The following is a 21955-nucleotide window of genomic DNA, read 5'->3' as shown; positions in this document are numbered from 1 at the left end:
CCTTTTAATGCTATTGAACATCACATAATCTAATTGTTTAGTTGAACCAGCTGTTAAGATTCATTAATTCCATTTAAATATGAGTACTCATAAGGTTAACATGGGAAACTCCAGAGCCACTGCTGGGGCGGAGCCCTTTTGACGGATCTGCACCGAACTTCACACAAACCATCCTTGAATAATGCTTAATAATGCCTGAAAGTTTCATTACAATCTGTTAAGTGGTTTCGGAGTCCATAAAGGACAAACAAACAAACAAACATACATTGGATTTTATATAGATTAGTAAAAAAAAGAACAGAGGGACAAGAAAATAATTTAAAATGTAAAAAACCATAACAACTAAGTCTTGGCTATATTACATATACATATTTTAAAATTGAACATTAACAGCAGGAAATTAAAAAATAAAATCATCCAATTTGCAGAAGGGCCTTGCATTGATGAAATTTGGCTTTATAACAAAAGGGAAAAGGTAATACAGTTTGAAGGTTTCCATTATTTTTTATTGCTTCTATGAAATTTACATGTTTGCTGCAGCTAAACCTTCTTGACAAAACTTCAATTAGGGTAAAACATAATATATCAATTTGATATGAGATCAATATATAAACTGATTTTTTTTTATTAACAGTAGCAGTATCCTATGTTGTGCGATTATTTTTTACCTATTGACTTCATATGTAAGGGTTTTCAACGGTATTTACTCAGGGGAGGTATAGAAGAGGCTACGATGACAGCTGAGGGCTTCTTATTAGCTGAGGGAACGCCATTACCGTAACAAAACTTTCGTTAGCCAACGGCCTCGACGGTGGTCTAACGGTTAGCGTGCAGGGCTGATATACTATATGTCCCGGGTTCGAATCCCGCTGGTAGCATTAACTTTTTGCCGAAGATTTTTTTATTATCAGCAAGTTTTGTTGGTTTGGTTTGGTTATTACAGTTTAATTTTATTATTAAGTCATTATACAATTTTAATTTGAGCAATTTCTAGTTTTATTTAATAAACAGAATTATTTTTCCGATTACTAAACTGTTGTTATATTATTTCTTTATCAGCAAGTTTGGTTAGTTCGGTTAGGTTATGATAGTTTAATTTTATAATTAAAAAATAGTAAAATTGAATTTGAGGCATATATAATTTTATTTTATGAACAGAACTATTTTTGAGATTAGTAAACCTTCATTGCCAAAGTGCTCTCTACTACAGCGCTGTTCACGGAGGAATTTTGAACTAAATGCCTCATTTGTACCTCCCCTAAGTCAGACCCGTTTTCAACTAAATGAACGTTTGTGTGTATCATTTAAAAATTAAATCGTCTTAGAGCAGTATAGTATTTCTATACATGCATCGGTGCCTCATATAATTCGCACTAGGGAGTCAATGAAACATGACCACCTTTTAGAAGAAATTAAAAATTGTCTTTCTTTAAAGCTCTGTTAAGGAAAGAAGCTTACGCGTATTCTGTGCCTAATAAAAGCACGCTGTTTTGTGTTGTTTGGTTGGAATAATAGTGTGTGTCAGAAAAAGGAAAAAAACTGTGTGGCAAAAGTAAAAGGGTGGTCTGTGCTATAACCAGTACAAGGAAGGCCACTTTGTCAGGAAATAGTTATTTGTGTAACTAGTGGTGAAAGTGGCACTTTGCTGCACACGAGAGCAATGTTTACGCACGAGCCGCAGGCGAGTGTGGAATGATCTCGAGTGCAGCAAAGGCCTTTTTCACTCGTGTTACACATTATATTTTTCCTACAGTCACTATAAAGCATATAAATAATTAGTCTTTCAAACACTATACAATACGATTTAGGTTCAGCTGGCAACACAAATGGTGCCCTAGAGAAAGTAGTACCCGCGGTCCGTATCACTCCGCGATTTTTCCTCGGTAAGAAATGTGCTCCGCGTTTTGAGAATATAGTTTCGTATGTTTTTGTAATTCGAAGTGGTTTCCGCGCCTAAAAAAATGCTTTAAAGGTATTTTCTTGTTTATTAAGATCGTAGGAATGTTTTAAAAACGTTTAAAAGAAAAGTCCAGAAAGTTCAGAAATTATAAAATACTGAAACTATAAACACGAAATGACAGGTTAAATCCTAGTTATAATAGTGAATCAGCTGCTCATAGTATTATTATCTTTAAGTGTTGCCAACCTATTTCCAAGCGTATACGGATTACGTGCATAATAGAACCACGCTGTTTTGTGTTGTTTCGTTGGAATCCTGATGTGCGGCAAAGTATAAACCGTACGACAAAGCATAAACCGTACGGCAAAGTATAAATATGCAGTAATTAGCAGCTTTCTGTACTATAAACAGTACAAGGAAGCCAACTTTGTCGGGTGACTGTAGGAAAAAATATATTACTCTCATTGTTTTGGTTTTCTTTTCTGGAGGTATTGGGATATAAGAGATGTTATATCTTTCGTGTTTTCATTCGTATACTTATCATCACATAAAGTTTAACCGCCAGGCAGTTATTAGTAACCAAAATGGTATAAGCCGTAACTGTTTCAGTTGAATGTAATCACTAGCTGAAACTGTTCCGCCATTTTTGAGAAAAAAGTAAATACTGTACCACCGTCACCGTCCCAGAGGCTTAAAATGTAAATGCAGGTTTCCAAAAGCTATTTATAATCACATCTCTGTGTTAAAAAATTGCTTCTTTTCACTGAGATATAGTATGCAGCTCTTTTGATCGCCCTTAATTTGTATCCCTTCACAAATTGTTCTCTACAGTATTTGATACTGTAGATAAAAATAATTATGAATCTTGATGGTGAGGGTCATTGTCAATATTATGTAATGACTCCGCTCAATTTTGTGGACGCGTCTTCAAACGCCACTTAGTTTATGTTAAGTGAGCTACATATACTGTCTATTGTATGTAGCTTAAAGGATTTTACAGGTTTATGAAATAAAATTCTACAGGCTTTGACTTATCCAATCGATTGTTATTTTTTTCATTCTCTATTGTCACCTGTATCGCCGTCTTCTGTCTGAATCTGACTGAATGTAAAAAGCGTCTATGTATGTCTGCTACTTGCCTACGAAGTGGTGTAAAATGCTAATGCGATTGAAAATTCTTAAACTATGGGATATTATTTTATTTTTTATTGTATACTGACATTGAGCTGTTAAGTCAATTAAATATGCCTTCGAAGACACCTAAGAAGGTCGTCGGGATGATCATAAGAAGCAGGAAACCAATTTTAAAAGACAGTGTTATGACGGTATGTTCCTGATTCATTTACTATTTCACCGTAGCAGGCCTAATCTGCTAATCTGTCAACCTTGAAATAAGCATGCCGAAATATATGCATAAAAAGAATTGTAACCTCTTTTATGATCAATCTTTTATCAATTTAAAGTAATAGCTTAGACCTAACAGTTTCACAACATTCCAAATGTTTTAATTGCGAGCAGAAGCTTAAGTTAGTTACTAGAAAACAAATTTCAGTATTATCATCCTTTTATTCCATACATTTCAGATTAAGTTACCTTGAAATTCGTTATCCATGGTTTTTAGGTAGGCCTAAGCCTACCTGTTAGGCTAGTTTTACAATGCTTTGTTCTATAAAGACTTTTTAGGCTGCACTTTACTTTAGGTCCTACACAAACAACCGAATGAAAATATCTACTATTCGATTGTTTCATTCGAATGAGTGTAGGACCTAAAGTAAAGTGCAGCCAATTTTTATTGTGTTTCTACTTAACTTAGCCTACTTAGGCTAATTAATTGTTTCCTGAGTCGGCCTAGACTAAGCTAGCATACTGTATTTCTTTCATACAGTTTTAAGTTAAATCGGGCAGCCAACCTCATAGATTTTTTATAAATTGGGTAGCTTACAGGCCTATGTAGGTTAAAATAATTCACAGAGGATACACGTCCGGTAACTGGACATAGAATAGGCGTCCGGCAGTGACGTCACTTGGTTGTGGGGGCCCGGAACGCCATTACCACAATCATATGAATTACAGCCATCGGTGTTTGTGGTGTAGTGGATAGAGTGTTCGGCTGATATGCAACAAGTTCCTGGTTCGAATCCCACCTACTTAAACTTTTTCTAAAATATTTTGCTTTGAATGCCATGTCTTCTTAACTGTCCATCTTTTGTTAGAATTTTTGGCATTTATAATTTTATTCTATGAACAGAATTAATTTAGGCTACCTTCATTAGAAAATTTTCAAACCTTTAAAATCATTGATTTCAATTGTTTTTGGCGATGTTCAAACGCGATTTTCAGGGTAAAATCGTCGTTTCCCCCAAAAGTGCCTAAGGTAAAAAGTGCTTAAAAAAGCCTGATTTTACTTAACTTAGGTACTTACTTGCATACTTGAATACTGCATCTTTGACAGATCTAGTCTGATGGATTACGTCATAATTTATAATAAGTTATAATAAAACTATATTGTACAATATTTACAAAACCATAAATTAGGCTGCTATAAAAAAAGAACTTGGCCGTCAATTGGATGGCATGGCGAACATACACTATCTTGCGAGGGGCTCATCCTCAAGTTCTTTAAGGGAGTAGAGCGGTCTATTTACAAGTATCCCTTTTTTAAGTTTAGATTTTAATCGCTGAACAAGGATAGCAACTCGAGGTGCGACTGAGACGGCAGCGGGGGAAGTCGATATTTTGGGCCTTCCTAGTACAAAGTACCCTACTCGTGCACCTCCTCTCTCTTACTGTAAACCCTTAAGTTATTCTTCTATAGTAGGATCAGGATATCAAGAACATAGGCCTACTTACTATAGGCCTACTGTGAGCACCCCTAGTTCCTTGAAGATTGGCCGGCAATGGTCCAAATACCCAGCAGATGTGATAATCCTCAAGGCCATTTTTTGTAAAAGCAGTACATCCTCAGCTGCAGAGGAGTGCCCCCACAGTACCAGCCCATAAGTCACATGACTGTGAAATAAGGCGTAGTACACAGATAGAAGAGATGATTAAGGAATTTCGGGCGTAAGTTTTCTTAGAAGATGGAGTAAACAAGATAACTTGACACATATCCACGCGATGTGTTCGCTCCAACTTAACCTGGTATCTAATGTGAATCCCAGAAGCTTTACAGTGCCATCTTCCTCTACTCTCCGCTTCAGCGTACAGACCAGGGTCAAAGTCAAAGTCAAATCGTTTATTTCCAGAATTAGACAATACAATACACAGATATAAATTATAAAGAAATATATTTTTCTGCATATGCATAAGAATAAGAAGAATAAGAATAAGAAATTTATTGACCATTAAGTGAATACATTGTTTGCAATAGATCTCTTCAAATTAGTCTAAACAAGTGTCAGGCTTTAAAGCTAATACTATTTTCTATTTAAAGCTATGTAGGATGACAGCATATTCAAATAACTATTTCAGAATTTAAAAGACCGTGTGCGGAAAAAGAGTTCTAAATCTGCTATAAACAATACCTATCTGTTACATTGTGGATCTATACAATAATTATTACTTGTCTAATTAAAACATGTATTACAATATACTGGGTGACTATTTCTTAAAAATTATTATATATTAAATAAAAACATAATTTAAAAGTTAATATGTACAAACTTAAGACACAGTAACACAAAATTAATTTAGAGTAGAATTTCCTAATGTAACCTAATGTAACACTGACGGGGTTTTGTCATAATTAATTTTCAAGCGGTTTACAACAAACCAATCCTTGGCTCTCTCGAGTAGGTCTTCAGCCTCTGTTGGCAGTTGGTGAATATTGACACCTCTGGTCAGCAGCCTTGTATCGTCTGCAAATAATAATGTTCTCCCATTCAGATGAAGGTTGTTAATCATTATAGTAAAGAGGAGAGGGCCTAGGACAGATCCTTGTGGCACACCGTGTGAGAGATGGCCTATGCTGGAAAGGGCTCCTCGCAGAGTCACAACTTGCTTACGGTCCCTCAGACAGTTTGAGAGGCTCTTGAGAACAACACCGCCAACGCCATACTTGCCTAGTTTTAGCAGGAGGATATCGTTAGGTACTACATCAAAAGCCTTGCTTAAGTTGCAGAGGCTGAGCTGCACAGACTCATTTTGCTCTTAAATGCTTCAGAGATGGTGTTGACTAGGCTCAGCAGGGCGGTGGTGGTAGAGCGGCCTTTTCTGAATCCATGTTGAGCATCTATAAACAGGCTATTGTCCTCAAAAATCGACATGAGTTGGTTCTTCATTATGGTTTCGAGTACAGTAGAACTCCAATTATCCGAACTCCAATTAACCGAATCGCCGATTATCCGAATCGCTTATTTCAACAATTTTAATAATGTAAAGCTACAGTAATAATAAGGTTTGGAAAATATCAAAGAATTTTTATTAAGAAAAAGTTTAGAACACTTGTGTACTGTAAAAATGTTCTGATTTCATTTATTATTAATTAAAAATTCATTTAGTACAGGAAATGAGGATTTTTCTTGGGAATTCCCGGAATTCCTGTAAAACTCCGATTATCCGAATTTTTGATTATCCGAATGGGGTCTGGTCCCAATTGATTCGGATAATCGGAGTTCTACTGTATCTTTGAAAACACAGGTAGAATGGAAAGGCCTAAAATTAGACAAAGTGGAAACATCTCCCTTCTTATGGACGGGTACGGTTCTAGCCGTTTTCAAAAAATGTGGAATGAACCTTATGAGACAGATTCACTAACCTAGTGAGGGGTACAACTAAAGAATCAATAAGAGCCTTTAGGGCCATGAAGGACACTCCGTAAATATCTTGGCTTCTAGAATTGTTGTATTGATATGATATCATGAGTACTCACCTGTTTCCAAGTTGTTAGTGTGAGTGCTGGTTGTATGTCTTTAATCGAGGCCAGAGGGTCCGTCTGCAAAACAGGCAGGTTAGAGACAATGACCTGAACATTGTACCTTTTGGGAGATAAGGTAGAAAAAATTCAATATACTATAAGTAGGTTACAGTAGTATAAGTTGCCAAAAATTCTGTTTAATAACAGAAAAGGCATATGGGGAATATAAAACGGAATTTTGAAATGTTACAGCAAGTTTAGTTAGGCCTAGTTAAGTTAGATTAAGTTAGGTTACGGTACCGGTACTTTAGAATTTCATTTCAATATATATATTTTGTAATCGTTTGATATTGAACAAGCCTAATTTTGGTGGAAAAGATAAAAAAATTCAGTATAACATAGGTAAGTAGGCCTAGTATAAGTTCAGTTACCCTAAAGTCTGTTCAATAACAGAAAAGGCATAAGGGGAATATCAAACGGAATTTTGAAATGTTATACAGTAAGTTTAGTTAGATAAGGTTACTTTAGAACAATTTCATTTCAATATTATATATATTTTGTTAATTATGTTTGTTGATATTAAACAATATTTATTTATCGTAGTTTTCAGCTGATGTTTCAATTCGTTAATATCGGTATATGGGCTTGAAAAATTCAATATCATTATATCAAATACCCCCGCCACAGCAATCCTGCTGTCTAAGCGAATTTCCATTTGCCTGAAATTTCTTTCAATAAAGTGTGTTTTTAGTAAAATAATTATAGCTTAGTATAAAATCAATAAATTTGCCAAGTTTGATCAAAATATATCCATAAACAAGCAAACTACAATATTTTATAATAGGCCTATTCTCCATAAGAATAACATGGGAATTTTAAATTTACAATTTTTTGAGTTTTCTCCGTAACCAATAACCGTATAAAAACACTTTGATATACTGAATTATTAGTTTTTTTTAAGCTCTTTAAGAAAGTCTAGAGAGAAATTGGGAAATTTTATGTTTTGAGGGTCAAAAATTAGAAAAACCTATTTTGAGCTGGTCAAAAATTAGAAAAACCGTTCCCATAGTCCGATCATGATGGTTCGCAAACTCATTCAAGTTTATCCTGCCTTATACCTTCAAACCAAATATCATCAAAATCGGATAAAAATTACTTAAGTTATCGTGTTCACGGACACGTATATATAAAGCTTTTACAAATCTGTGCATTTTTATAACTGTGCTAATAAAACTTCTTGTTTGAAGTTAATTTTTTATCATAGGCCTATTTAAATGTCCTCATTTGTCTGTCATAAGTAGTACAGAATTATGTTTCATAAGATTATTTATTGCTATTTGCTAATGATAAAAACAAGGGGAAGAGCTGAAAAGGGGAAGAGCTGACACTACAATCAGTGTCACAAACATGAACTAGATACGAAAAACCAACTTCAAATTTTACAATGGGATGAGAAGTCTGTTGTGTTGGTTAGTCTAAGGTTAAGTAACCCTGTATATTTGTTGATGACATGATAAAATTAAAGGTAAACAAATTACTCAAAACTTTTCAGATTTGGACTAGCTTGCTTAGCTGCATCTCGAGCTTGTTGGAGATATTAATTCAGAAGCTATGATTGTATTTTCTCTGTGATCGTTTACGGCTACTTCTATGATACTGAATGCTGCATGGTGGTGGGGATCAGTTAGTAGTAGCCAAGGAAGTAAAGTGATAGGGTTAAGTTAGAGAATCAGCTTAGATTTGTGTCGCAATGGGAGTTTTCTAAACTTAACCCTCATAAAACCAAAACTTTCAACGGTTGAAATAAGTAAATTTCTTCCGATGATGAATAGGTTTGTCCTTAGATTGTATATCCTGTATCGTCAATAAATAATGATTTTACATTCCTTTAATTCTAGAGCTCTGGGATTGGAGAACCAAGTGTGTATCATGCTTTGGTGGTTATTTTCCTGGAGTTCTTCGCCTGGGGCCTCTTGACAATGCCCATTATTTCCGTAAGTCACATCTACAGAGTACCACATAAACATTTTTATTATTATTACAACATGGGAATGGGACTACTGTCTAGATGTTATTTGCCACAACACAGTTTTGTTGCTTTTATTGCAAGGGATAGAAATTGATGGTTTTAATAGTGATGAGTTGAATTTTGGCCTGAAGTATGTATAGTTACTTACAGGGGGTTTTATATTATTTTTAGTTATCTTTCAGTTGAAATACTATTTTAATTGCTGAAAATCTGTATAGGGTAACTGTAATGAACAAACCTTATATGTTAATATAATTTTCAAAGGAAAGTTGTAATACACACGTTCAATAAACATTTTCATCAAACATTTTTGTCAAACACAATAAGGCCATCCCGTAATACTGATTTAAAAAGTAAATTTATAGCACCTAGAACCACCATCAAGTCAGGCAGACCTGAAGGCCTATATTTTTAATCTTTTCATTTGTCAAATTTGAACAGTTGATATGATCAGTGTAGAGTACCACCTGCACAAAGTCATTTTCAACAGACTTGACAAACATTCCTTTGTCTTCTCTATTCACTAAACACTTTAGTCATAGGCCTACTGTAGAAAATCCATTGGGTGCTTTATTTAGTTAATCTAGTGGTTCTTTTGAGCCCTTTTGTTGAAGTAGGCCTAACTAATATTTAAAAAGATTGTGTCCACCAGAGATATTATTTTTAAACAGTTTGTCAATAATTTACGTTAATTTCCTACATGAAATTATAAAATGAATGACCTGTGATCGCAAAGGTTACACAAATATGTTAGACTAAATTCAAATGTCGTAACTTTTTTGTCTGGTAAAATATAAATTTAATAATATGTGTATGTACTGACGTATGTTTTGAATGGTTGAAGGTTGTAAAGATTATTCATTAAAATGGATTTTAAAATTTGTTATTTGGGTTTTGCCGATTGATTACTAATAATAATAATGTTTTTTTTACATATCCACTCATAACCAAGCTAAACTGAAACTTATTGTAAAATTCAGCTTCTTTTATTTCACATCAACTGTCATAATGACAATAACCTAAGAGAGAAAATAGTTTTGATAGTAGCACACCGTAAGAAGCTTATTCAAACATGTTCTATTTGACTAAATTAATGGCTGCGGCTGCGTCTGGTCCATATAGATGGGATTTCAACTTCCCTTTCCAAAAGCCAGTGCACATGTAACAACCAAAATACAAGAGCAATACCATCTTGATTGTAAAACTGGAGGTGGTTTTAGTTAAGACTGTTCTTGAGCAAATCAGACGCTCGGTGACGCCAGTTGTCATTGTTTGTTTAGTTTGATGGTAATTACATGCGCCGATTGTCACTAGTACTACTACTGCATTAGAGCACCTGTTTCCTTTAAGTTTTAAAAACAAATTTAAAACAGCTTTTAGTGCATAAGGATGACTTCAAGTTCGGATGTCAAAGTTCCGCCACAGATTTTACCGTAAATTTAACCTAACAACTTTTCTTATCATAATCATGATACTTTTAACAAATATTCAAGTTGAAAGTTTTAAAGAGAGGCTATTACACAAATTCATTCTTGCATATGGCAGTGGCTTACCATGAATACTGAGTTGTCTTCCCTTTTAAACATTTACTCGGTAAATTATCTCAAGAGTTGTGATACACAACAGCCAATTTTATTTTGAGCCTTCAAACATATTAAGTTGTTAATTGACTTTTTTCAGACCCTCAATGACACATTTCCTGACCATACATTCCTGATGAACGGACTCATAATGGGAATCAAAGTAAGTAGCCTAATATTTAAGTCTGAGTTTAATATCTTAGACATTTATGGTATATAAACGTAGACACTGATTTAGATTAAGTGTCACTTTTAAGTATTTTTTTAGTCGGTGGTTTAATGAAAAGTAAGAGGTCTTCTGACATTTTGTAAGTCTCCGACATGGGTTTGTTCTGTCCAGCCTTTCAGCACTGATGGAAGAAAAACTTTGTGCCCTTGCCTTTGGACCAGGTTGTAGAGTTAAATTACATATATATATATTTTAGTTGATTCTGTGGCTCAGTTGGTACCATTACAGACTACGAATCCTTAGCAACAATGAATAAGTTGTGCAACCTCGTCTAACCATTAAAATTTATCATTACAACCATAGCCTCTTCTAATACAAGGCCATAGCGTTGGTGTGTGGCAACGTCACAGCGTCATACATATTGCCACATGGTAATAAGAAAAGTGCAAACATAAACATTGCCTATACTCTTCAAACATTGTGAGTGTTGTCATGGTTACCAACCATGAAATCCAATCAATTTTAAATTTGAAAATCCTCACCTCGGATCTTTGAAAGCCTGTGGGGCAGAGCCCAAGTTAATTATCAAAGTGGAAATCGTCTTACTTTGGAGTGCATCCCAGTGGCAGTTTACTACTACCATAGTTAAAACATATTCTCTTAGTAGGTTTCTCATCCTTATGGAACAACTGAAGCTAATTTTATCCTTAGTTCTGTCCAGTGCACTTTAGGTTTTGTGTTTTGTTAACAATTTGTTTCTTGTTATTTCACTCATTTTAAACCTCGTTTAACCAAATTATACAATCTAATCATAAACAATAACTCGTACTCTAGTTATATAACCAAACAGTAAAGCACAAATCATGAAATTAACTCTAAAATAATAGAAACCAAAATTTCGTCACCGGATATGAATTAGACACGAAAACGAGCTTCAATAGTCTATGCTACTACAACATGAGTGAGTGGTCATGGAGAAAACGCGGTACCTACCCACACACACTTCCTTTTATATATAGATTAGTATAACAGCTGTTTCGGTGTGTCGGGACATCGGTGTTACCACTTTTGTCTCGCCGCAGCCCTGTATTAGAAGATGCCATGGTACAGCTCATTCTTGAACTTTATCTGCTCACTCCTTGCTTTACTGAGTACTATCTACGCACAGGCCCAATGTGTGGATGCATGTGTGAATGGGCAACTGCAAGTTAAAGGAAGCTACTAACCTAAAAAAAAAAAAACAAAAAAGAAAAACACTGTATTTTGGCTACGCACAAAACCACTTCTGTGAACATAGATAGGCCTACAATTAATATCAAGTACTTGTGTGTTTGTATTAAAATCTGCAGAATATGTTTAGTATTTTTTTTTTTCACTGGCAATTTTTAAGCTGTCTGTCTCTTTGTTATTCTTATAAATGTCTTGTAGGGACTATTATCATTCCTGAGCGCTCCTCTGATTGGGGCCCTCTCAGATGTCTGGGGTCGCAAGTTTTTTCTACTCATCACCGTCTTCTTCACCTGTGCACCTATACCTCTTATGACTATTAACACTTGGTAAGCCATCTTTTGTGTACACAGCATAGGTTTCTTGTATCATCCTTAAAATAAGTTGCACATGTACATATTTCATACAGTAGAGAGTAAAAATAGTCTGAACGACTTAAATTTACTCCTTAACTGCCATTACTGTGATTTGTTTTGCCAAGCCTTTACTACATGTAGTGAATTTCAAATAGAGTATGATACCCAAGTTTTTCTTACTTAAAAAATATGTATTACTTTAGATAGGTTTGTGAGACTAAATCAAATTTATAAAGAATTTTATAGCAGAGTTGTATACTCATGGGTTGTCTGTAGTTTGTCTGTTTTGTAACAAAAACATCATCTCATCTTGATTTCAAATATTTTCCAGGTGGTTCTTTGCCATGATCAGCATCTCTGGTGTTTTTGCTGTCACATTTTCTGTTGTGTTTGCGTACGTTGCTGATGTTACGGAAGAACACGAACGAAGCTTAGCCTATGGACTGGTAAGTGTAATTGGTTTAAGTATGAAACTAGGCCTACATCATACTTCAGCCTCTATTGGACAGAATAAGAACTTAATCATAAAATATGTTTTGTTGAAACAAAATAATATATGATGTTCATTAAATAAAGGTATTGACTTGTAAACATACATACAATTTTTATGTTTGCTAGAAAAAGTTGTGAATGAATCAGTTTTATTTTGTCTTTTAATTTTGTGAACTTTTAAATACAGCTGAAGAAATAGCTTTGAAGGAAGTGATTTTGGTAGTATAATATATTTTTTGCATTTTTATCTGAACAAATAGATTTGGATAATTTGGAGTGAATTCTTCACAGTTACATGCATAGCCTTAAATATGTAGCCTACTGCGGAACAAAGTTTGGGACACTTTAAAAAAATAAACAAATTAGATAAAAATGCAGTCCGGTAATAATTGGTGCATCAGGGCCGGCCTGAGAACAAAATTGCAAGTGTGCAAGACTCACATATCATGCCCCCACCGGCAGATCAAAGGGGGGGACAGGGGGTAATTTTGAAAGTTTGGGGAAACATTTTTGAAATTTAAGGTATAAAAACACTTTTTTTGTTCTCTTTTGAGCCTCTTTTAGAACATTAAAAAAGTTTTTCTCTCAATTTGATTTAATATTGATTGACTTGATAGGTTTATACTTTTTTGTATCTTAAACCACTATTACGATGTTAAGCTTCGTAGTCACTTTTAAATTATTATTATACTTATATTGCAAGTACTCTCAGAATAAATAGCAAATGCTGGAGCTGGAATCACCGTAAGTCAGACCGATAAATTGCATATCTCATGGGTGAAATAAAAACATCAATGAAATAAAAATATCAGTGGCTACTGGCTAAAAATAGAAAACACCCGTGAAAGGGGAGGTAGAAATATGTCACAACCACAACCCTTCCCGCGTCCCGCCACACAGACGTAGACGGCCGCTCTACTGACCTTGGACGTTAGTCATGGGCATCAGGCTGCTGTATTTCAGAACTCACTAAGGTCGGGAAGGGGAGAGGTAGATCTTTGGTTTTAACTTTGAAATTGAACTGTAACAGTTTGTAGTCAATTCCTATTTTAAATATTGCTGTCCAACATTTAAATCGATTTCAATTAAATTTTTTTTTTTATCAAGAATGGTCAATTTTTTGCCCCTCCAAAAGGCTCGAGTGTGGGGCTGCATAAGTCGCACACCCCTCAGGCCGGCCCTGGGTGCATTCAATCTAATTGATTCCATGTTCAAAATGCAAAAGTCCATCAAAGCTGTTAAAATATGCAATAATTCAAATTAAAGCCTATGTAGGCCTAAGACTGCATTTTTTTACTTTTCTTCTTGTCATTTTGCAGGTATCTGCCACCTTTGCAGCCAGTATGGTAATCAGTCCTGCTCTAGGGGCCTATCTCATGGATGCCTATAGGTGAGTTTATACTTTTTAGTGTACTGAGTAAAGTGTACTATAAACTATTACAATTCTTAGCTTTCTGTTATTTTCTTTTTAAAGAAGATTTGTATGTTTGAGTCTGAACACATTTACAAGTGCACAATTGTAAGCCTGAGTACATTAGAGGTTGTAGCCAAAATACAAGGCATTCAATCTATAGTTTTCCGATTTTGTGTTATCCAACTCTCCATGGTAATGATCCAGTACTACACAACTGGGGCCTATTTATTTGCGGTATGATTGTACACTAGAAGCTTTGACTATTAATACAACAACAATAGTCAATGCTAGAAGTGTGTGAGAATTTCGGTCAAACCGAGCTCAAGTCAACAGGATAAACTATTCATTTAATGGGTTTTTAACATATACAATGGTTTTTTATTACATTCCGTGTTATGAAACTATGCCGCTAATCCGACCCTGCTGCAGACCTCAGATATTTGTACTTCTAATGTAGCCTATTCTATGATGCTTTTTATCTGTAGCTAGTTGATTTTTATTTTTCATATGTGGCATGAGTGTATATTTTCGATGAGAATGTAATAACCATTTCAATATCCATAGTCAGTTTCTCACCAAGTGACATGTTGCAGTGAGAACGTGGTGGTCGCACTGGCAACGGCCATTGCTCTTCTCGATGTTTTCTTCATTCTAGTCGCAGTACCGGAGAGTCTTCCGGAGAAAATCAGACCACACTCTTGGGGGGCCCCGATATCCTGGGAGCAGGCAGACCCGTTTGCCGTAAGTTATAATTATTAATTAAATCATGATTATTTATTTTTTGGTTTAAATACTATAGTAACAGCATAGAACAACCATGACTTTTAAAACAATACTTTATCATGTAACTTTATCCTGTTTAGCCTTGTTGTGCACCAGAGGGTTTTAGTGCTTAGATTTCCAACCTTTTTCACCTACCATCGGTTTAAATTAAATGTAGGCCTATAAATTAGGGGTCTGCAGTACAGAAAACATAAAAGGTCGGTACGGTACAATATTTTGTACTACTTCGGTTCTCGTTACAAAATCAGCTCGGTATGTGACTACCAGTATTTTTGACTTTGAGAAAAATTACATTTTGACTACAATAGCGAATTGAAAGTAATTAATTCATTATAGGCTGTACAAACTGAATTTGTACTTAGTAAAATGCTGTTCTGAACCGATGGCGGTAATTCGACCAATACCGTACCGTACCAACCTTTTCGGTGCACCGCAGACCCTTGGTATAAATATGAAAACCCTCATCGTCAAAAAGTTTATTTATCGTAAGCTGGGTTGGTTGTCTTGTAAAATTAAATTGTTAACTACAATAATCACCTTTGCCGACAACAGTGTAGACCGTAATGGTGTACAAAGAGGGTTTTTATATAATTATTTATCTACATTTTGAAGAGAAGGCCATGCAGTCTTACAAAGTAATTTTTCAATCAACTATTGCCTCTCTCCTCCCCTATTTTGTCACAATTATTCTTGCAAAATATATTTTTAAAACCTCTGTAAAACATTGACCCATGCCACATCAGGCGTAAACAAGCTTTATTTATCATGAATGAAGGGAATTTAATTTGATTTTGTTAGATTCCTTATTGATGAACTCGTGGTGTGTTACAGTCCCTCAGAAAGGTTGGCAAGGACCACACAATCCTCATGTTGTGTGTTACTGTGTTCCTGTCTTACTTACCTGAAGCTGGTCAGTATTCTTGCATCTTCGTATATCTCAAACTGGTAAGTCGGACTAATACTAAGGTAGTTTTTAGGTTAGCTTAACTAAGTATGACAGTAAAATTTACAATTTGAACTAAGTTCAATCTGGTCAATCACCTAATTCTCAGTGCTATAGAATATGTAGCAGGAATAAGCAAGTTAAACTAAAAATCATAGTTTAAATTCTCTTCCAAAAACTTTGTTCAGGAATCTCTCTATTCATTCTTCCAGTAAATCAGGATATGATCAACATTACAGTAGAACTCCAATTATCTAAATCCAACCATCCGATTATGAATCATGTGAAATACTCCTAAATTTGGGCATTTTATAGAAAATACTTCACGGGTACATGAAATACACTAAGAAAAGTCTGGTATAAGCTCGAGTGACTAAACACCAAGATAAAAATGGAGTTCAAGCAACGCTTTTACTATCCTAATACTTCTAGTTCGTAGAACGTGTCTGCTAATATTTCGCAGATCAAAAAGTATCTTGTTGCTGTACTTTTAGGTATTTAATATTCTTTTTGAAGTGATTTGGGTAAAAGGGGTTTCACATGGAGTTTGGACAGTTAGATACTGTACAGTTGGTTACTGTAGATAGTTTTCATAATTTTTCTACTATGATTATGGTACACATAATCTTTCAAAATACAGTAAACTCTCGCTCATCCGGACTAATGTGGCGGACGTCCAGTCTGGATTACGAAAAATCCGGACTATCGAGAGTCGAGCAAATACAGTACTGTATATAGCAGTTTTTTCTTCAATTTTGTTCCAGGTCCACAGTATTGATAGCCGGGCAAATGCAGTTCCACCGGTAATAATATTTACCGCCGTATTATCCGAGGTAGTCTCGGTCATGTTTAGCTCGGATAATCGGACTTCTACTGTACTGTGCCGCTAAAAAAATCAAGATTGCCGATCCGGACTAGCGGGAGTCCGGACAAGGCCGATCCGGATGAGCGAGAGTCTACTGTATCCCAATCCAGATTCAAATCATCCTTGTTGTGACAGGTGATGGGGTTCAGTGTTGTGATGGTGGCAGTGTTCATTGCCGTGGTAGGCATTCTCTCAGTGTGTGCCCAGATAGTGCTGGGTATATTGATGCGCTCACTGGGCAGCAAACACACCATCATGGTGGGACTACTGTTCGAAATGCTACAACTCATGTGGTACGGCTTTGGCTCACAAACATGGTAAGTCAGTTTATCATATGCATAATGTTATCATGTATGTCTATCATTTAGAGCATATAAGTATATAGGAGAGAGCTAAAATTTGTGTACCATGTGTGATATTTTTCTTAAAAATTAATTAATTTTCTCTGTATTGAGCAAACCACACATTTTTGTTGTGTGTTTTCTACGCCATTGTCATTTTTTACGACAATTGATCCTAACTCTGGCCCTGATTCTCTCTTAATGTTGACCTTTTAGTTAGTTTTTATTGTTAATCACAGTAGAATCTCGATTATCTGACCTCATTTGGCCGCGGCTAGGTCGGAGAACCGAAAAGATCAGATAAAATGGAAAATGATAAGTTTAATGTTCGGGCTGTGACCGTTGGATGAATTGATGACCGCGCTAGTGTTGCACTTGTTGGCAAATTTGTGGAGATCGCAGAAAATGTTCTTAAGACGGTGCCGTGACCACAAGGCATGTTGAAGATAGCGCTGTGACCATGGAATATGTTGACAATGGAGCTGTGATGGAAGGAGATCTTTGCGTGGTCCTCCGATCCCTGTTGAGTGTTGCACTGCGCAGGAAGGTTGGATAACCGAGACTCTACTTTAATAGACTAATTACGAATGGCTTCCAAGTCCAAAATCAATCCTGTACCAGTTTTTACTATTTAGTGTTTTATGACTCGTGAGGTAGTGGCCATTTACTCTCAAATTAATATGCGCAAAGTTGCAGAACGGTCTAGTGTACATTAGTGATGTTCAAAACAAAACCAGAAATTTCAAATCTCGAAAGAAACCGAAATCAAGACTAAAAAATTGAATCCGGAAACAACCAACATCAAATAAATTAAACTCCTGACACCAACATACACATGAATACTAGATTAATTAAGACATTTAGTGGTAATTTCTTTGTGTTTAGTCAATATTGTTATGAAACTGAATTTCTGAGTATTATACGCTACCCAGTACCCCTGTATGGCCAATCACCGGAGAGTAGGTAGGCAAGATTTAATTTAGAATTATTATTCTTCAACACCAAGCTAACAGCTAAGATGGTGTTTGCTGAGATAACCTATCATTTGGTGTTTCCCCTCAGATGGTAGGATGCTGCACAAATTACTCCAATGCATGGTTATAACAAATTATACTTTTATTCTTCAAAATAATGAAAATGCTTTATAATCTTCCTTATAAATGATACCTAATATTACTATATCAGTAATTAAATGGCAACAGTCTTACTTGGTAAAATTCCTACGGTTTGACTGGCTTAAATAGGCTGTGATTCCCAGTTCCTACGGACTATGACTGTTTCAAGTACAGTAGGCCTAATGCTTGAACTCGTCTGTAACAATTTCAAAAGAAATAATAACAGGTAAACTAAAGTAATACTAGTTTCACATAATTGAGGCAAACAGAATTAATTTAAATGATTTTACAATTTATAAAATATTCTCAGAACATGTGCTTTTTCATCCAAATGTAACATGAAAGTTGAGTATTTAATATTTGACATTTACAAAGTTATTAACTGACAGACAATCAAAAGAATATATATAATCATAGGTAAAAACATGGTAAACAAGATTATTAACAATACAATACCACATAAATCAATTTTCTTATTTTTAAAATGTTTTCTACTTACATTTTCACGAGTTTGTACAATTTTTAAGGGAATCAGCCAACTAAGAAAGATTTGGAGAAACAGCTCATTACAAAAATGACTTTAGTTAATTAACAGCTGTTCTCCAGTTCTGCCAACAAGGTGAAGTGTAATAACAGTCAAACTAGTTAGCCATTGATCATGATATTATATGTACATTATATATTCTGTGAATTAAAATAATTTAAATTTAATTAACATTTCCCTTACATCAGTATAAAATATCCCTCTACCTCTTTTTAAATTTGAATTATTTTAAAATCCAACTAAAATCTCTTTATACAAAACAAAGAAATAAACATCCTAATCTTCACAACAAAATTTTCACTTATCTCTACACAATTCAAACTCAAAATGAAAAAAAAATATATATATTTCCCATCTGTGAACTTTTCTAATACTATGCGGTGTTCTTTGCGATGAGTATTTAGTACCAAAATTCACCGCGAGATAGCTATACAGAACAGACACATTATTATTATCCAACATAGTTACAACAGAGGCTACTAGATATCAGCATCAAACAAGATAATCAATTCCTTCAACATGCGTGCTACGGTGCTACCAACATTCAAAGCAATATCTTTATAGATAATCAATAATCATCTTTTTAAATAATTCAAAATGTTCATGTTTCTTGTCCTAACAAACTACTTACAAATACATTTAAATCATATACCCTGACAATTAAAGAAATTGTATAACATTAAGATCATAGAACTTATTTTTCATTTGTTTTATCAACATTCAAAATCTCAAATAAAAAACTCTGTGTTGGCCAACCTGGAAAAATAGCATCATGTGATTTGTTTTAAAGAAAAATCCAAATCGCCATTTCAGTTTTGAATAGCTATGAGTGTGTTGTGTTTTGTGTGTTGTGTGATGTTTTATTTTAAATTTATAGTTTTGTGTTTTTTGCGTGTGAAAGTGTCTAGTGTAGTTAAAGTGTGCCTTAAATCTAAAAGTAACTTACCATTCAAATCATACAAACATACAAACCATTCGTGTCACAAACATTCACGGATTTATACAAACATATACTCCACGCATTCATACCCTATTGTTGTGCAATAACTTATTAGCGAACTCCATAAAATTTTCATTTCAAATCACTAGGCCTAACTTAACAATATTAAAATAACAAAAATTTCTGTCCCTACGATCTTAATTAATTATACATCAATCCTAATAATAACATAACTTTTCCCTTTCTACTAAAGTTGCATCCCTGGCATCATTCCATTCAAGTTTCAAGTATCTACAAGTTGCACTTTGCTTTCATGATAAAACCCGTGACCTACATTATGACCTGAAATAACAAACTAACTAGGCCTAGACTCATGGGTTGCATTGAACTAAACATTTACTTAACCTTTCTTACGAAACTTCTTGGCCTCATTGCTTAAGTAATGTGTACGAATAAGTACATGAGACTTTAACTTAAATGGATGTTTTGCTCTCTTAGGCGATAATCTCCACCAATGTCTGTCGAATTTCACACAGTTTCTTGAATTTCTCATGCTTTGGTTCAGGCTTTGCTTCATTTCTTCCATCGTTAGGTCGCTGCATATCAGACTCTTACTGTCCCACAGGTTGGTTAGCGCACAGCTGGGCTCATGGTCAAACATCAATTTGAAGTTGGATGTTTTGGTCGATGCATTGATGGCAGTTAGGCTGACTTGTAAATCGAGTTCTTTTTCCTTTTGATCTGGTACATCTTCTTCCTTTAACGTCACAGGAACATAGGTTTCTACGATTGATTCAAGTAGGCCTACCTTATTCATTGTGAATCCAACAGTTTTACACTCCACGATTTTTGTGCTCAAGGGCCGTTTTGTGTGATTGGGCCAGATGCCATACAAATGTTGATCAGTGATGTTAGCTTCATTTTTGCTTATTATTGCATTTCGTAAAAATGAAAGCAAGGGGGTCAATTCGAGTCCATTGCATTCTGTGATCTTACTGAGATAACCTTCAACAGGGTTAGGTAACTTGTATATAGGCATGGTGTGTATTTGCGTGTAATTAGGATTTGTAGGCATATTTAACCTATTATTTTGCAAGTTTGGGTTTTCATTTAGGTTAGTTTCAGTAGGCTCTATAGGTTTAATTGTAGTTTCTTGATTCGTCCCTTCCGGTGTAGAAGTATGATTTAGGTTAGGCCTATTTGGTTTTGTCGGGCTAGTTAACTGTTCAACTAAGTTTTCTTCCTCGATGATTGACTTATTTAAATCCTCTTCATATTGGTTCAATTCAGGTAAAGATACTTGGTTTTTGATTTCATCAAATTTGCTTTGCAGTTCTTGTAACTTGACCTTCAATTTGTCCAACTTACCGAAGTAGTTTGGACCTAACATACATGCGCTTATATTACTTATTCTAAGGTGCAAATGAGTACATAGAGCTGACATTCTTGCTATGTACAGGTTGCTCGGTTGGGTATCACACTGTTCTATAAGTAGCTGAAATCGATCTACCTTAATTTCTACGGTTTGAAATTCAGTACTTAAAGCTAATTTCCCAATAAGATTGTTTACATCTGGTTGAACCTGTAAAATAGATCTGAGCTGTTTCCTGAGTGCTTCTACGTTGTCAAAGGTAGAATCTTCTCCTCTACTTAAAATTTCATACTTAAGTTCATCTTTACTTAAATAATTTAAATTGAATTTTTCCATTGTCGGGAATTACTAGACCTATTCATACACAGAATAATTTTGGCAGTTTATATGAATCACTTGCTGAAACAATCTAATTTTATGGCAGAAGTTATGTCACTTCTTAAAATTTTCTTGTAGGCTAGCAAAGTTATCTTGAGGTTAGCAAAGTTCACCACAATGTCTAGGTTTTAAATAAGCGCAAGGGTTGAAATTAATAATAAATTAGCAGAGTTGCGCACTTCTATACGCTACCCAGTACCCCTGTATGGCCAATCACCGGAGAGTAGGTAGGCAAGATTTAATTTAGAATTATTATTCTTCAACACCAAGCTAACAGCTAAGATGGTGTTTGCTGAGATAACCTATCATTTGGTGTTTCCCCTCAGATGGTAGGATGCTGCACAAATTACTCCAATGCATGGTTATAACAAATTATACTTTTATTCTTCAAAATAATGAAAATGCTTTATAATCTTCCTTATAAATGATACCTAATATTACTATATCAGTAATTAAATGGCAACAGTCTTACTTGGTAAAATTCCTACGGTTTGACTGGCTTAAATAGGCTGTGATTCCCAGTTCCTACGGACTATGACTGTTTCAAGTACAGTAGGCCTAATGCTTGAACTCGTCTGTAACAATTTCAAAAGAAATAATAACAGGTAAACTAAAGTAATACTAGTTTCACATAATTGAGGCAAACAGAATT

General features: G+C 34.9%; 1 protein-coding gene across 3 annotated transcripts in view; it reads left to right on the top strand.

The window, feature by feature from the left end:
• Positions 1 to 3040: 3040 nt before the first annotated feature.
• LOC129004749 (hippocampus abundant transcript 1 protein-like) overlaps positions 3041 to 21955 on the top strand; it is a 30412-nt gene continuing 11497 nt past the window's right edge. For all 3 annotated transcript variants that reach the window (XM_054433360.1, XM_054433359.1, XM_054433361.1), the window contains exons 1-9: positions 3041 to 3225; positions 8654 to 8749; positions 10465 to 10527; positions 11962 to 12089; positions 12448 to 12562; positions 13928 to 13998; positions 14616 to 14763; positions 15637 to 15750; positions 16749 to 16930. In XM_054433360.1, the coding sequence (XP_054289335.1) occupies positions 3145 to 3225; positions 8654 to 8749; positions 10465 to 10527; positions 11962 to 12089; positions 12448 to 12562; positions 13928 to 13998; positions 14616 to 14763; positions 15637 to 15750; positions 16749 to 16930 (998 nt within the window). In that variant the 5' untranslated portion in view covers positions 3041 to 3144. The remainder of the gene's footprint in view (positions 3226 to 8653; positions 8750 to 10464; positions 10528 to 11961; positions 12090 to 12447; positions 12563 to 13927; positions 13999 to 14615; positions 14764 to 15636; positions 15751 to 16748; positions 16931 to 21955) is intronic.

Source organism: Macrosteles quadrilineatus, unplaced genomic scaffold (genome assembly GCF_028750875.1).
Source record: "Macrosteles quadrilineatus isolate MER2022 unplaced genomic scaffold, UCM_ALF_1.0 Scaffold_11__1_contigs__length_5352618, whole genome shotgun sequence".
NCBI lineage: Eukaryota > Metazoa > Arthropoda > Insecta > Hemiptera > Cicadellidae > Macrosteles > Macrosteles quadrilineatus.
The sequence above is the reverse complement of the archived record's forward strand: the minus strand, read 5'-3'. Positions and strand labels throughout refer to the sequence as shown.